We start from the raw sequence: 16,789 nt of genomic DNA, 5'->3' as shown, positions 1-16,789 counted from the left end.
TCTATCTTTTGTACCAAAGGTGGACAACACCTTTGTAGTCGGGAATTTTAAATGAATTAAAGAAGGGAGTTGCTATGGACACCCTATCCCACCTTTGGACATCAATTAAAAAAGTTCATTGAATTTACCCACCCGGGTCTTGAAGTCCAGATAACCTTAAGCAATTGCCTATCTTTTGTACCAAAGGTGGACAAAACCTTTGTCGTCGGGAATTTTAAATGAATTAAAGAAGGGAGTTGCTATGGACTACCTACCCCAACTTTGGACCTCAATTGAAAAACGTTCCATAACTTAACCCACCCGGGTCTTTTGGTTCATGCAACCTTATGCAATAACCTATCAGTTGTACCTTATGTGGACAAAACCTTTGCCACAGGGATTTTTTTTTTAAATTAAAGAGGGGAAGTGGTAGGGTCACCCTACCCCAAATTGGCACCTCAATTAAAAACGTTAAAACACTTTACCCATCTTGGTCGTTGGGTCCAAACAACCTCTGTACTTATTGTTGACAAAAGCTTTGCCGTAGGGAACTTTTGATAAATTAAAGGAGGGAGGTGGTAGGGGCACACTACCTAAACTTTTAACCTCAACCAAAAACGTTTATAAACCTTACCCACATTGGTCTTTGGGTCCAGACAACCTGAAACAAAATTCATATCATTTGAACTAAGTGTGGACAAAACCTTTCCGGTAGGGATTTTTTTTATGAATTGCAGAATAGATGAGGTGGTGTCACCCTACCATAACTTTGGACCTAAATTAAAATAGTCCCACCTTTTACCACCTGGTGGTTCGATCAAAGCAACCATAGACAATTGGCTATTATTGGTACCATGTGTGGATAAAAGGTTATCATAAGCTTGACTGCACGCGGGCGGATAAAGTCATAAAACTTTTTAACTAAGGTCCAAAGTTATGATAGGGTGATTTTTCCATCCCCTTCTTTAATTTATAAAAAGGGACGTGGTAGGGATACCCTGCCCCAACTTTGGAGCTCAATTCAAAAAGTTCCGTACTTTTACGCACCTGGGTCTTTGGGTTCAGGCAACCTAAGGCAATTGCCTATTATTTGTAAAACTATTTATCACTGTAGACAAAAGCTTTGTCGTAGGAAATTTTTAATGAAGGAAAGAAGGGAGGTAGTAGGGTCACCCTACCAACTTTGGACCTCAATCAAAAAAGTTCCATATGAATACCCACCTAGGTCTTCACTCCTGGTCACTTTAGGAAATTGACTATCAAAAGTACCAAGTGTGGACAAAAGCTTTCCATAGGGAACTTTTTATGAATTTAAGAACGGGGTTGGAAAAGTCAGCCGACCTATTTACACCACTTGGTCGATGCCTCTGCTGTTGGACGTTTCGTCCCCGAGGGTATCACCTGCCCAGTAGTCAGCAGTTCGGTGTTGACATGAATAACAATTATGTGGTCATTTTTATAAATTTCTTGTTTACAAAACTTTGAATTTTTCGAAAAACTAAGGATTTTTTTTTTATCCCAGGCATAGATTACTATGGAACGCCAATACTGTCCTGTTATGGCCATTTTCATTATATGATGTGTATTTACCTTTATGATGTGCACTTGTCATTATAGATTCATTATTAGGGGGAGTATAATAAGTATGACATAATTATGAACATTGGCAATCATACCACAACTCAAGTTATTGTTTATAAGAACGTATGTGTAGATTTACGTCTTTTACTGTAAACGACAGTGTTCCCGGGAGTCAAAGCCGAAAGGTGTTGAAATTCGTTTTATGTTGTATAGTATTTGTTTCATATTTGATAGTGATAGTGTAAACTTTTAATTGAATTTAGAACTTTTGAATTGCTTTTCAAATCCCAGGAAACTGGTACAAACCCGAGGATAAAAATATCTAAACGTCCCCGCCCGGTTACACGTTACACTGCTAACATTCCTCTTGATTTGAACTTTCTTGAATAGTTGATGGTCACTGGTGAAGTGTGCTGGTCTGCACCGAAGTGCGCTGAGCTGATCAATGATGTGCGATGGTTTATATAACACGGGATACCTCAATTAATTAATTATTTTCAGCTATTTCAACTTATGAGTTCAGCCTTAAGATCCATATGGAATGGACTGCATGTCCAGGAAACCTACCCATGTCAGCCTAGAACAATTCAAATATATTTTCAGCTATTTCAACCCATGAGTTCAGCCTTAAGATCTTATGGATTGGACCGAATGTCCAGGAAACCTACCCATATCAGCCTGGAACAACTCTAAGCTGTTTCCAGCTATTTCAACCCATGAGTTCAGCCTTAAGATCCTTAAAGATTTGACTGAATGTCCATGAAACATACCTACATTGGTCTGGAACAATTCTAAGCTATTTTCAGCTATTTGAATCCATTAGTTCAGCCTTAAGATCAATATGGATTGGACTGAATGTCCAGGAAACCTGCCCACATCGGCCTGAAAACAGTTCTAAGCTTTTTTCAGCTATTTCAACCCATGAGTTCAGCATGGATTGGACCGAATGTCCCGGAAACCTACCCGTATCGCCTTGAAACAACTGTTAGCTATTCCAACCCATGAGCTCAGCCTTAAGATCCATATGGATTGGACTGAATGTCAAGGAAACATACTCATATCGACCTGGAACAAATCTAAGCTTTTTTCAGCTATTTCAACCTATGAGTTCAGCCTTAAGATCCATATGGATTGGACTGAATGTCCTTGAAACCTATCTATATCGGCCTGGAACAATTTTGAGGTATTTCCAGCTGTTACAACCTTATGATCCATATGGATTGGACTGAATGTCCAGGAAACATTCCCACATCGGCCTGCAAAATTCTAAATTATTTGCAGCTATTTCAACCCATGAGTTCAGCCTTAAGATCCATACAGATTAGAGTGAATGTCCAAGAAACCTACCCATATCAGCCTGGAACAATTTTCAGCTATTTCAACCCATTAGTTCAGCCTTAAGATCCATATGGATTATAGTGAATGTCCAGGAAACCTTCCCACATCGGCTTAAAATATTTATAAGCTATTTTCAGCTATTTCAACCCATGAGTTCATTTAAGTGTAGGGTTCTGATATTTTGTGTGATTTGATATGCTAGAATCTTATTCATTATTTACACTAAACTTGGTCTCTGTTTTTGAATAATCTCTTTGAACTGTTACCACATGTGTCCTGGTTGATGTAACATAGGAAGATGTTATACACCTTATTTACCACATGTACCCTGGTGGGTGTAACACATGAGGATTTGATACACCTTATATACCACATGTACCCTGGTGGGTGTAACACAGAAGGATGTTATGCACCTTATATACCACATGTGTCCTGGTTGATGTAACACAGGAGGATGTTATACACCCTATATACCACATGTATCCTGGTGGATGTAACACCTGAGGATGTTATACACCTTATATACCACATGTACCATGGTTGATGTAACACCTGAGGATGTTATACACCTTATATACCACATGTACCATGGTTGATATAACACAGGAGGATGTTATACACCTTATATACCAAATGTACCCTGGTTGATGTCGCACAGGAGGATTTTATACACCTTATATACCACATTTACCCTGGTGGGTGTAACACAGGAGGCTGTTATACACCTTATATACCACATGTACCATGGTTGATATAACACAGGAGGATGTTATACACCTTATATATCATATGTGCCACGGTTAATGTAACACAGGAGGATGTTATACACCTTACCACATGTACCCTGGATGATGTAACACAGGAGGATGTTACACACCTTATATACCACATGTGTCCTTGTTGATGTAACACAGGAAGATGTTATACACCTTATTTACCACATGTACCCTGGTGGGTGTAACACATGAGGATGTGATACACCTTATATACCACATGTACCCTGGTGGGTGTAACACAGGAGGATGTTATACACCCTATATACCACATGTACCATGGTTGATGTAACACCTGAGGATGTTATACACCTTATATACCACATGTACCATGGTTGATGTAACACCTGAGGATGTTATACACCTTATATACCACATGTACCATGGTTGATGTAACACAGGAGGATGTTATACACCTTATATACCAAATGTACCCTGGTTGATGTCGCACAGGAGGATTTTATACACCTTATATACCACATTTACCCTGGTGGGTGTAACACAGGAGGCTGTTATACACCTTTTATACCACATGTACCATGGTTGATATAACACAGGAGGATGTTATACACCTTATATATCATATGTGCCACGGTTAATGTAACACAGGAGGATGTTATACACCTTACCACATGTACCCTGGATGATGTAACACAGGAGGATGTTACACACCTTATATACCACATGTGTCCTTGTTGATGTAACACAGGAAGATGTTATACACCTTATTTACCACATGTACCCTGGTGGGTGTAACACATGAGGATGTGATACACCTTATTTACCACATGTACCATGGTTGATGTAACACATGAGGATGTTATACACCTTATTTACCACATGTACCATGGTTGATGTAACACATGAGGATGTTATACACCTTATATACCACATGAACCATGGTTGATGTAACACATGAGGATGTTATACACCTTATATACCACATGAACCATGGTTGATGTAACATAGGAGGATGTTATACACCTAATATACCACATGTTCCATGGTTGATGTAACACAGGAGGCTGTTATACACCTTACATACCACATGTTACCTGGTTGATGTAACACAGGAGGATGTTATACACCTTATATACCACATGTACCCTGGTTGATGTCACACAGGAAGATGTTATACACCTTATATACCAAATGTGCCATGGTTGATGTAACACAGGAGGCTGTTATACACCTTATATACCTCATGTGTCCTGGTTGATGTAACACAGGAGAATATTATACACCTTATATACCACATGTACCATGGTTGATGTAACACATGAGGATGTTATACACCTTATATACCACATGAACCATGGTTGATGTAACACATGAGGATGTTATACACCTTATATACCACATGAACCATGGTTGATGTAACATAGGAGGATGTTATACACCTAATATACCACATGTTCCATGGTTGATGTAACACAGGAGGCTGTTATACACCTTACATACCACATGTAACCTGGTTGATGTAACACAGGAGGATGTTATACACCTTATATACCACATGTACCCTGGTTGATGTCACACAGGAAGATGTTATACACCTTATATACCAAATGTACCATGATTGATGTAACACAGGAGGCTGTTATACACCTTATATACCTCATGTGTCCTGGTTGATGTAACACAGGAGAATATTATACACCTTATATACCACATGTACCATGGTTGATGTAACACAGGAGGATGTTATACACCTTATTTACAACATGAACCCTGGTTGATGTAACACAGGAAGATGTTATACACCTTATTTGCCACATGTACTATGGTGGGTGTAACACATGAGGATGTGATATACCTTATATACCACATGTACCCTGGTGGATGTAACACAGGAGGATGTTATACACCTTATTTACCACATGTACCATGGTTGATGTAACACAGGAGGGTGTTATACACCTAACCACATGTACCCTGGTTGATGTAACACAGGAGGATGTTATACACCTTATATACCACATGTACCCTGGTTGATGTCACACAGGAAGATGTTATACACCTTATTTACCACATGTGTCCTTGTTGATGTAATACAGGAAGATGTTATACACCTTATTTACCACATGTACCCTGGTGGGTGTAACACATGAAGATGTGATACACCTTATATACCACATGTACCCTGGTGGGTGTAACACAGGAGGATGTTATACACCTTATTTACCACATGTACCATGGTTGATGTAACACAGGAGGATGTTATACACCTTATATACTACATGAACCATGGTTGATGTAACACAGGAGGATGTTATACACCTTATATACCACATGTACCATGGTTGATGTAACACAGGAGGCTGTTATACACCTTACATACCACATGTAACCTGGTTGATGTAACACAGGAGGATGTTATACACCTTATATACCACATGTGTCCTTGTTGATGTAACACAGGAGGATGTTATACACCCTATATACCACATGTATCCTGGTGGATGTAACACCCGAGGATGTTATACACCTTATATACCACATGTAACCTGGTTGATGTCACACAGGAAGATGTTATACACCTTATTTACCACATGTACCCTGGTGGGTGTAAAACAGGAGGATGTTACACACCTTACATACCACATGTACCATGGTTGATGTAACACAGGAGGATGTTATACACCTTATATACTACATGAACCATGGTTGATGTAACACAGGAGGATGTTATACACCTTATATACCACATGTACCATGGTTGATGTAACACAGGAGGCTGTTATACACCTTACATACCACATGTAACCTGGTTGATGTAACACAGGAGGATGTTATACACCTTATATACCACATATACCATCATTGATGTCACACAGGAGGATGTTATACACCTTATATACCACATGTACCCTGGTGGGTGTAAAACAGGAAGATGTTATACACCTTATATACCACATGTACCTTGGTTGATGTCACACAGGAGGATGTTATACACCTTATATACCAAATGTACCATGGTTGATGTAACACAGGAGGCTGTTATACACCTTATATACCACATGTGTCCTGGTTGATGTAACACAGAAGAATATTATACACCTTATATACCACATGTACCATGGTTGATGTAACACAGGAGAATGTTATACACCTTATTTACCACATGTGTCCTGGTTGATGTAACATAGGAAGATGTTATACACCTTATTTACCACATGTACCCTGGTGGGTGTAACACATGAGGATTTGATACACCTTATATACCACATGTACCCTGGTGGGTGTAACACAGGAGGATGTTATGCACCTTATATACCACATGTGTCCTGGTTGATGTAACACAGGAGGATGTTATACACCCTATATACCACATGTATCCTGGTGGATGTAACACAGGAGGATGTTATACACCTTATATACCACATGTATCCTGGTGGATGTAACACTGGAGGATGTTATACACCTTATATACCACATGTATCCTGGTGGATGTAACACAGGAGGATGTTATACACCTAATATACCACATGTATCCTGGTGGATGTAACACAGGAGGATGTTATACACCTAATATACCACATGTATCCTGGGGGATGTAACACAGGAGGATGTTATACACCTAATATACCACATGTATCCTGGGGGATGTAACACAGGAGGATGTTATACACCTTATATACCACATGTACCCTGGTGGATGTAACACAGGAGGATGTTATACACCTTACATACCACATGTATCATGGTTGATGTAACACAGAAGGATGTTATACACCTTATATACCACATGAACCATGGTTAATGTAACACAGGAGGCTGTTATACACCTTATATACCACATGTAACCTGGTGGGTGTAACACATGAGGCTGTTATACACCTTATATACCACATGTACCCTGGTGGGTGTAAAACAGGAAGATGTTATACACCTTATATACCACATGTACCCTGGTGGGTGTAACACAATTCTTCCTTACAACAAATATATATAGATGACCTATTGCTTATAAATTAAGAAAAACGGACCAAAACACAAATACTTAACACTTATCAATGAACCGTGAAAATGATGTCAAGGTCAAATTAAATCTGCCCAGCTGACATATAGATCATAAAACATTTCGATACACCAAATACAGTTGCACTATTGCATTTAGTATTGGAAAAATAGACAAAAACTCATAAACTTAACTTTGACCACCGAACCATGAAAATGAGGTCAAGGTCAGATGACACCTGCCAGTTGAACATGCACACCTTACAGTCCTTGAGATATGGACTTGACCACCAAAACTTAGCCTTGTGCACTGATCCATGCAATGAGGTTGAGGTCAAGTGAAAACTGTCTGACGGTCATGAGGACCTATCAAGGTACGCACTTACAAAATATAGTTATCCTTACTTATTACTTATAATAAGAGAGAATTTAACATCACAAAAAATCTTATTTTTTTTCAAGTAGTCAATCAACCATGAAAATGAGGTCAATGACATTGAAAATGTGACTGACGGAAAGTTCGTAACATGAGGCATCTATATACAAAGTATGAAGCTTCCTGTCAACCTTCTAGAATATAAAGCTTTTAAGAAGTCAGCTAACGCCGCCGTCGCCGCCGTAGCCGGATCACTATCCCTATGCTAAGCTTTCTGCGACAAAAGTCACAGGCTCGACAAAACATGAACTAGTTGTTTGACAAAAGAAGAACACTGTGTATAATGGTTATAAGCTTTTATGTCTTCTTTCTTTTCATTATGAATTGCATGTCAACAAAACTAAACCCAACAGACTCTACAGTTCTTTCTGGTTCTAGAAATAAATGAATGCTTTCACCAGAGGACATTATACATGTCTCATTAGTTCTGCCGTCTACTGCTAGAAGTCGCTTTAAGCCAGCTGGTCGTTTAAAGTTAACACTGTATGTAGACTTATTTGGAAGTTCTTGTGAAATCTGAACTCTTACATTTTCTGCATACAAAATGAAACACAACAGGAAATCACCAACGTGAAGAAAAAATGGTTTAAAGTTAATACGGAGAGCTCCTCCATAAACATTATACCATTTGAAACAACCTTCGTTGCACACTGGTTGTACCATGCGCACTGCTCGAATGTCTGAATATTCCTCGCTGAAATTTAAAAAAGACTGTTTTAAATCTTCATAACTCTTCTTCGTATTAGCTAGCGACGATCTCGCTCAAAGTTACAGGTTTACCAAAAAAAAAAAATAGGGTATGGCGTCCCGATTTAAGGTCCAAATATGGCTACGGTGACCCAATGTTACAACCAAATGGTCAACTCCTAAGGTATGGCGTCCCATTTTTAGGGTCTTATATGGCGATACTATCGGCCAACAGGAAAGTGGTAGCACGATATAAATTAAACAGGTGTTCACACTACATGTACAACTCCCTATCTATGCTTTCATAAAGCTTAAACCCGAATATAAATTCCCTACCATAAAAGTACACTAGAGCCTGTGTCGCTCACCTGTTACTGTATTTACTGATGTCGGCCATCTTGGTTGGTAGGCGGGGTCATAAGACACTTTTTTAAAATAGATACCCTAGTAATGATTGTGGCCAAGTTTTGTTAAATTGGCCCATAGTTTTAGAAAAGAAGATTTTTGTACAAGTTACAAAAATGACGAAAAATGACGAAAAGTTGTTCAATATTGACTATAAAGGACAATAACTCCTTAAGGGCTTCTCTGGCAATTTTGGTCCTTCGACTTATTTGTAGATCTTACTTTGCTGAACATTATTGCTGTTTACAGTTTATCTCTATCTATAATAGTATTCAAGATAATAACCAAAAACTGCAAAATTCCCTTAAAATTCCCAATTTTAGGGCAGCAACCCAACAACGGGTTGTAGGATTCATCTGAAAATTTGTGAGGGGATAGATCTTATTCTGATGGACATTTAAATCTTGAAAGATTTGCCCTAAATTACTTAGTTTCAAAGATATAAAGCAAAAACAGCATTTTACCACTATGTTCTAATTTTAGCCATGTCGGCCATTTTGTTTGGTAGGTGGGGTCATCGGACACATTTTTAAAACTATATACCACAATTATGATTGTGGCCAAGTAAGTTCAAATTTGGCCCAGTAGTTTTTAACCCATGTCAGATTTGCTCTAAATGCTTTGGTTTTAAAGATATAAGCCAAAATATTTTACCCCTGTGTTCTATTTTTAGCCATGGCGGCCTTCTTGGTTTGATGGCCAGGTCATCGGACACATTTTTAAACTAGATATCCCAAGGATGATTTTTGGCCAAGTTTGGTTAAATTTGGTCCAGTAGTTTCAGAGGAGAAGATTTGTGTAAAAGTTTACAGACGACGGACGCCGGACGACGGACGCCAAGTGATGAGAAAAGCTCACTTGACCTTTCAGGTCAGGTGAGCTAAAAATACGTTAACGAATACATTTTCTTGCACATATAGCGCCTTTATTATAATCATTTTGGTTTGGAAAAAGAAACTTTTTTTAAGATAAATAAAACGACAAAATAAGAAAAACATTATATAAGATATACATGAAATTTCAAAGAGTTTTAATACAAAATATTTCTGTATAATTATGTATAAATTATTCATGGATAAATAAGAAAACTTGAGTAGTTTGCGTTATTTTCTTCATTTCAAAACCCTTTTATTAAAGACCGATTAGGATTAACAGTGGATTAATATTAAAACAATCTTCATCAACCTTTATAAATCCTTTACTTTGATTTTGTGTTTTCAGTGTAGATGTGTAGGTAATATTTTGTTCTTCGAGATTTTGTCACTAGTTTTCGCACTGCATGCATACACAGGGCAATAGTAAGACATGTTAATGAACATTTAAAATAATTTATAGGTAGATAATATTTACTTACCTGATAGTGCATTCACATTTGTGACATACATTTTGGGAATTGACCATACACATTAATGCTATGAACAAAATAAAAATGCAGCATCTCGTCGTCATGTTTTTTAAATTAATTACATTTCTGTCACCATACGGGTCAGATTACGGCATTTTAGCAGCTTAACTAGTCGGTTTTTCCAAAATTGAATTTAACCTCGAGAATTAAACACACATTTCTGGTGCTTGGATATTAATTATCGTCAGATTCGTTGAAATAGTCATTATGTAAGTATTTAGATTTTCAAAAAAATAGTACAATTTTACTGACGTTATTCTTGGACAATAGTATTTGTGATACTATGCCCAGGTTTACTGGCTCAGGAAATTATAGACAATATATTGACGGGGCTTGACACTTCCTAATTGTTAGATAAATTGGTTCCCACGGCCGTTTACGGTAGAAAGTCCTGCGAGTATAAGAAAATTTTTGAGTTGACTTCTGGAATTTGTATTATCGAAATCTACCCTATATATATTGCCCTTTAGATGTCCAGATCATGGCAGATGTCAATTGGTTTGACTACTGTTTCGTTGATATATGATATATATCCAGCCATTTTAAAGGTGGGGTACCTAACACTTTCACTAAAATTAATTTGGCTCGTTTAATTTTCATAAAATTTTGACAAAGTATTTACTTTGACCCTTTAACAAGTATATAAAAATTTCAAAAATTTTGAACCAACCGTTTTGTCAGAAAAATTACACTGGTTATATAGCAGTTTGACAAACAACAATTTTGATCATTGAGAAGCTTAATATTCCCTTTACAACACAACGTAATTAAAATGTTTAGCTGATTTTACAGAGTTAACTCCCTGTAGTGTTAGGTACCACCTTAATTTAAAAAAAAGGGGGGTCCTTACACAGCCTTGTGGGATCAAGGAGGGAGTTCCCAACCACATGTCCCCATTCAAATGCATTGATTGTCAAAAATGGGGGGTCCAACCGTCGGACCCCCCCCCCCCCCCCCCCCCTTTTGGATCTGCCACTGGATATATTATATGATCTGTATAATCTAATATTAGTTCAAATAATTATGACGTCTGGCAAGGCTATTTTAATTTACGTAGGAAGGCGTCCCAGAAAAAAATATTAAAATAGCCTTGCCGGCAGACGGCATAATTATTGTCATTATTTGGACTAATCTAATATGACGAAATCACAAATTTTATTCAAGACAGTCACACGCATTTTCAATAAGGGGGTGCATTTGCGATATTTCAATATCGAAAATTTGAAGGAAAACAAACCCAACAATTCATGCTGATTTTGTTTCATTGATATGTTGTCTTGCTCGATATAAAAGCATTTGAACAAATAACAAAGGGTTTTCGTTTCACGATTCGCCAACTACAAGCTAAAATACTGTTCTAAAACTAGTTTAAAATGTCCGTTACGCTGCAGGTACTCCAATAGATATTCAAGTGTTTTTATTTTACGAATATCCTCGTTTGAATAATGGGTGTGATCGCTTAACATATGCCGTAAATGACTTTCCCGTTTCAACATTTACCTACTGTTGTACTTTTTCACTCTTTTCTCACTAATTCAAAATTGCATATCTTTTTACAGAGTAAAACTCCTGGCAAAATTATTTAAAAGGTTGCGTTTAATTCCGGAATATGTCAATAATCTGGATATTTTGTAATGACAAAGTTATATGACATCCTGCAAACTGACATAGTATCCAAAATGTGAAAGTTAATCAGTTAAAAAAAGTCAGTGTTTAGTAAAACCCATATATTTTCCGCAGGCTTATGAAAGTAACGAACATTTTCTAAAAATGGTTAAAAAATTAAATACAATCTTTTTTGTATTCTGAAGGAGAGAGTGTTGAGAGATGTTGGGAAAACGATGATAAAGTGCAGCATTATAATTGAAACTTGATATATATCTGAAATTAAGGACTTCCTGGTGTTTCGACCAAAACGAAATGTACGTTACTGTAGTGACACAATACAGAAACACATTTTCTTGTCAATTTCAGAATGAAATATAGCTACTAAAAGTTAAAATTTGATAGAAATGAGAGTATATTATAGACAATTCAATGAAACAACATGTAAACTTTAATAAACAGAAGCAAGTAACGAACATTTCAAAATTTTATAATCTTCTGCTCAAGTCAATTTTTATTACTGTAAAGTTTCTCAATTTTTGCTGCATCATCGGGGTTTACTTTAAGCATTCTTTTCGATTTCCCGGAGGGTTGTGGATTTGATATCTTGCACAAAATGTCCTTACGGTCAACCCAAATGATATCAGACCTACTTGGCCACTGGAACATTGCTTTCTTCTTTTCTAGAAAAGAGATTTCAATGGTGTTATCTTCAATATCGATTGTTTTTATTTGACCGATGTACCATTTATTTAAGTAGATAGCAGCCACGTAATCTGCAATGCTATAGTCCATTTCTGGATAGGTTTCCCTGGCTTCATCTGCAACCTCTGCTGTTTCACCCTCTTGAGTTCCGGTCTTCAAAACTGTTTCCAGCTGCCAATTTTCACATGTAAATTCATCTGACAAACAGGTTACGCAATAACAACTTGTATTACGAACAGCAACTACATCATTGCCCTTTTCTGCTACAGCATGTAATTTCATCGTACCTGGTACCGGACGAAGCTTTTGTTCAGATAAAAGTTTGCTTTTGTTTTCACATTTGTCTTTTGGCAAGAAAATAAACTTGATGCTCTTTAGGCTACATGATTGTGATTGTGTCCATGCAAAGAAATCATGTGGGTCTTGTATTGCGACTTTCCCAGTACGCACCGCTTCGTCTGCCATTCGTTTACTAGTACCTCCAATCCCATCGCATGGGCCTTTCCCATGACCGGCCTCCCAATAGTTCCACTTGGCCCTTATGCCGTAATCGAGACTGTGATTGGCAATAGCATTAAATATTGCTTTATTGCGATATTGAGATGTCGGACTATCCGTCCAGTAATGGATACATTCTACAGTTGGAAGAAGTTGTTTTATCTCTGGTATAATTAGGTCGATGATGGATAGTACAGTTGCTGAATTGTGACCCATCTCATCTGAGATTACTACTATACTTTTGTGTAGCAGCTCATCCTCGTCAACCTCGTAGTAAACTACAACGGGATGTATTGTCACGCTAGTCTGATTCCAATAGGCAGACTGGATCTCTTCCACGGATTTGCACTGATAGTTTTCGGCAAAGTCCATATGTACAATGCAATGATTTTTTGGTAGATTTATCTTCAATTCTTTCATTTGTGCATATTGTGTTTGTATTCTTGTTACATGGTCTTTGAATTCGTTCATCTGTTTTTCGAAATGAGCTATAAATCCACTTTTGTCAACTGTGCTGTCTACAACTTTCATTGTCATTTTTGTTCTGCCCTTCTCTTCTACTTTAACTCTTTTCCACTGACTAAATACCACATCACTGGCCTCTGTATTTTTCATGTCTTGTATAATCTTTTCTTGTTTTTCAACTTCTTTTTCTGCATTCAAAGAAACGTCTATTCCTAATCGTTTTACAGCTTTTAATGTAAATGACATGTTTTGGTGTTTGGTACATAAACATGTGTCTCTTCTTATAAATGATGTCAGAAGAATATTCTTTGGACGAAGTCGTGTAAAGGTGGTAAATGACAGCTTCACTGTGGGATGCTCCATCATAAATTTATGGTACAAGTTTGAAAGGTAGTCTGTCAAGATTCTTTTCTGAACTTTCTTAGCATCTGTTTTAACATAATCTGCCTTTCCTGGCATAACTCTAGAGTTTTCATCCCTCTGTAGAAATCTTGTTACATTGTATCTATACTTTCCCATCTCTCGAATTCGATAAAACCTTTTGATATTGATGTCTTTAGTTGCTACTTTTGCTAGTTTATTTCTACTGAGTCCTATTCTTTGTGCTAGTGTCTTAATCATCCTGTACTTTTTCATGGTTTTACCCGAGACAATGTTTCTTACTATCCTAGTTCTCATTCTTGCCTGAGTCGATGTTCCCTCTCCTGCTGATTTAATTTCATTACAAATTGTATTAGCGAAAAGTAATTCTTTTCTGACACTGCTTCTCTGTTCAGCTGATAAGTTCATTTCATCGAGTTGCTGTTCAGTTTTGGATCTTGGTGTACTTGTGTTTTTGTCAGTTTTTTTTCGTTTCACTCGTTGCAAAGAGCGAGCAGTTGTTCTGTACTTCCTCTTTAAATTTTCATGCTTGGCTTGTAGACTTTTCATTTCGGCCTTTATTTTAGTTAATTCTTTGCTTATTCTCATTTTCGGACCATTGGCTTTCTTCTGGAATCTCATTTGGACCAGCAGTCTATTTTCAGTAGGAATGACAGACGATGTTCCACTTTCATATCCACTTGTGGAGGGTTCAATCTGCTGGTTATTGGCATGGATTAATTCTAATACCTCTTTTTTTCTTGCTCTATAATGTTTTAGATAATCTCTGTTATATTCGTTTCTTTGCCTCCTCTTTCTTTGAGATAATTGACTACTAGGTACATAATTTTGTTTCCGTCTCTCTCTTTCCTTTTGAAGATAAGCTTCATTGTTTTTTTCTTTCAGGCGCTGTCTGTATTCTCTCTGAATCTGGGCCCTCGATTTGACCATTCCTGTAAATGAAAGATAATTGTATGTAGATACGGGTTCAATGATATACATAAAAAGCTTTCGGGGAAGTCGTTGAAGTCTTTAGAAATATTTATTTAGTAAACATTTAAATTTGAATACAAAATTTCATACGAGGTAAGCTAAAAATTATTTTGAAATGTTCGTTACTAGAGACGAAATGTACGTTACCACTACATATGTGGGAATTGTCCTACATTTTGAATGCACAAACTTAAACGTGACGATTGGAAACGTAGTACTGTCATCACATTAGTAATTTCTTCAAGAAATTGCATTCAAGTTGCATGCATTCTTTTGAAGCAGGTAAGTTATCATAGACGTGATAATTTTCAATACAAAAATATTAGAAAACGTCTGTTTCTGTAGGATTCAACTTTTTATTAATTTGTTATGTACTTTTATTTATTCAACTGACATACAATTATGCAATGAAAAGTGATAAATAGACATAGTGATAGTTTTAAGACAACATTAAAGAACTATTTCAATGTGTATAAATAGTAAAAAGTTCGTTACTTTATATAACGAACATGTCACAACTACAATGTCATTGATTAACACATTTTAAGACATCCATGTCAATTACGATGTATGACCATATTGTTTGGGTTATTATGTAAACACGGTGATATAATATTTCATAGTTGTGTATTTCATAATAAGAAATGCGTAATAATGTAAAATGTAAACGTACCTTATAAATGTGGATCCTTCTCCTGTCAAAAGTGTATAAATGAATGAAACTGTTTTCGTTTTAAATAAATGGCGGCAGTCAACTCATCCAGCATCCCATACTTTTATGTAAAGCTATCACGTTTTGAGTCTGTTTCGTATCCTAGGTAACGAATTTGTCAGTAACGTACATTTCAAGTATACTGAAGACCTTCAATTTAAGAAACCAATAGAGTTTATTGAATCGAAAAGGTTTATTTTTCTAGAAAGGATAATATACAGAATTACCCAGTGCTAATCGGAATATACTGAGGTTTAACTGAGAGAAGTTTTTAGCAGTAACGAACATGTCATAACTACGTTTTTACATCTAATATCTTCCCTTCCGACATTCCCAGAATCTGTTAACTGTACAATACAGAAAATTATATCTGTCTTGATTTGAGTAACTTTATCAACAAAGTTTTATTCCCTGTTTCAGCTCAAGTTTGATCATGTATATATATATATATTAAAAATTTCGACGTATTTAAGTTGGCGTAACGAACATGTACCTGCTTTTTGTGACAACCCTTAAGGAGTATGCTGTCATGCGTTTTCGGGAGATTGACGAATGAAAGTTTTTTCCCTGAAAGATATCACCAATTCCTCAACGCTGTGTAACTGTAAGGGATAAAGAAATGCACAAAGAGGCAACTTTCTAGTGATCAACACCTTATTTAAGATTTGGCGACAGTAACGAACATTTCAATTTGTTGATTCCGTTACCGAAAATTAAAAAAAAAAATTAAAAATTCTGATAACATTTTTTAATTAAAAGAGTGTTGGTCCACATGGATTAAAAATATACAGCAAATAAATCTGATACTCATACAGGAATTCGTACACACACCGGCGACAGCACATGCACCCTCTTATTGAAAATGCGTGGTCACCGTCAACGACTTT

The 16,789-nt window shown here is 36.8% G+C and overlaps 2 protein-coding genes across 2 annotated transcripts; both read right to left on the bottom strand.

Annotated features, from left to right (window-relative positions):
- Positions 1 to 8,364: 8,364 nt before the first annotated feature.
- LOC134727725 (uncharacterized) lies at positions 8,365 to 10,850 on the bottom strand. The gene is made up of 2 exons (XM_063592109.1): positions 10,514 to 10,850; positions 8,365 to 8,761 (listed from the first exon to the last, which is right to left on the bottom strand). The coding sequence occupies exons 1-2, from the start codon at positions 10,606 to 10,608 to the stop codon at positions 8,365 to 8,367; spliced, it is 492 nt and encodes a 163-aa protein (XP_063448179.1). The 5' UTR covers positions 10,609 to 10,850.
- Positions 10,851 to 12,676: 1,826 nt separating this feature from the next.
- Positions 12,677 to 16,277, bottom strand: LOC134727724 (uncharacterized). The gene is made up of 2 exons (XM_063592108.1): positions 15,864 to 16,277; positions 12,677 to 15,150 (listed from the first exon to the last, which is right to left on the bottom strand). The coding sequence occupies exon 2, from the start codon at positions 15,146 to 15,148 to the stop codon at positions 12,677 to 12,679; it is 2,472 nt and encodes an 823-aa protein (XP_063448178.1). The 5' UTR covers positions 15,149 to 15,150; positions 15,864 to 16,277.
- Between the last annotated feature and the right edge of the window lie 512 nt (positions 16,278 to 16,789).

Source organism: Mytilus trossulus, chromosome 8, assembly GCF_036588685.1.
Source record: "Mytilus trossulus isolate FHL-02 chromosome 8, PNRI_Mtr1.1.1.hap1, whole genome shotgun sequence".
NCBI lineage: Eukaryota > Metazoa > Mollusca > Bivalvia > Mytilida > Mytilidae > Mytilus > Mytilus trossulus.
This window is presented reverse-complemented; position numbering and strand designations above follow the sequence as displayed.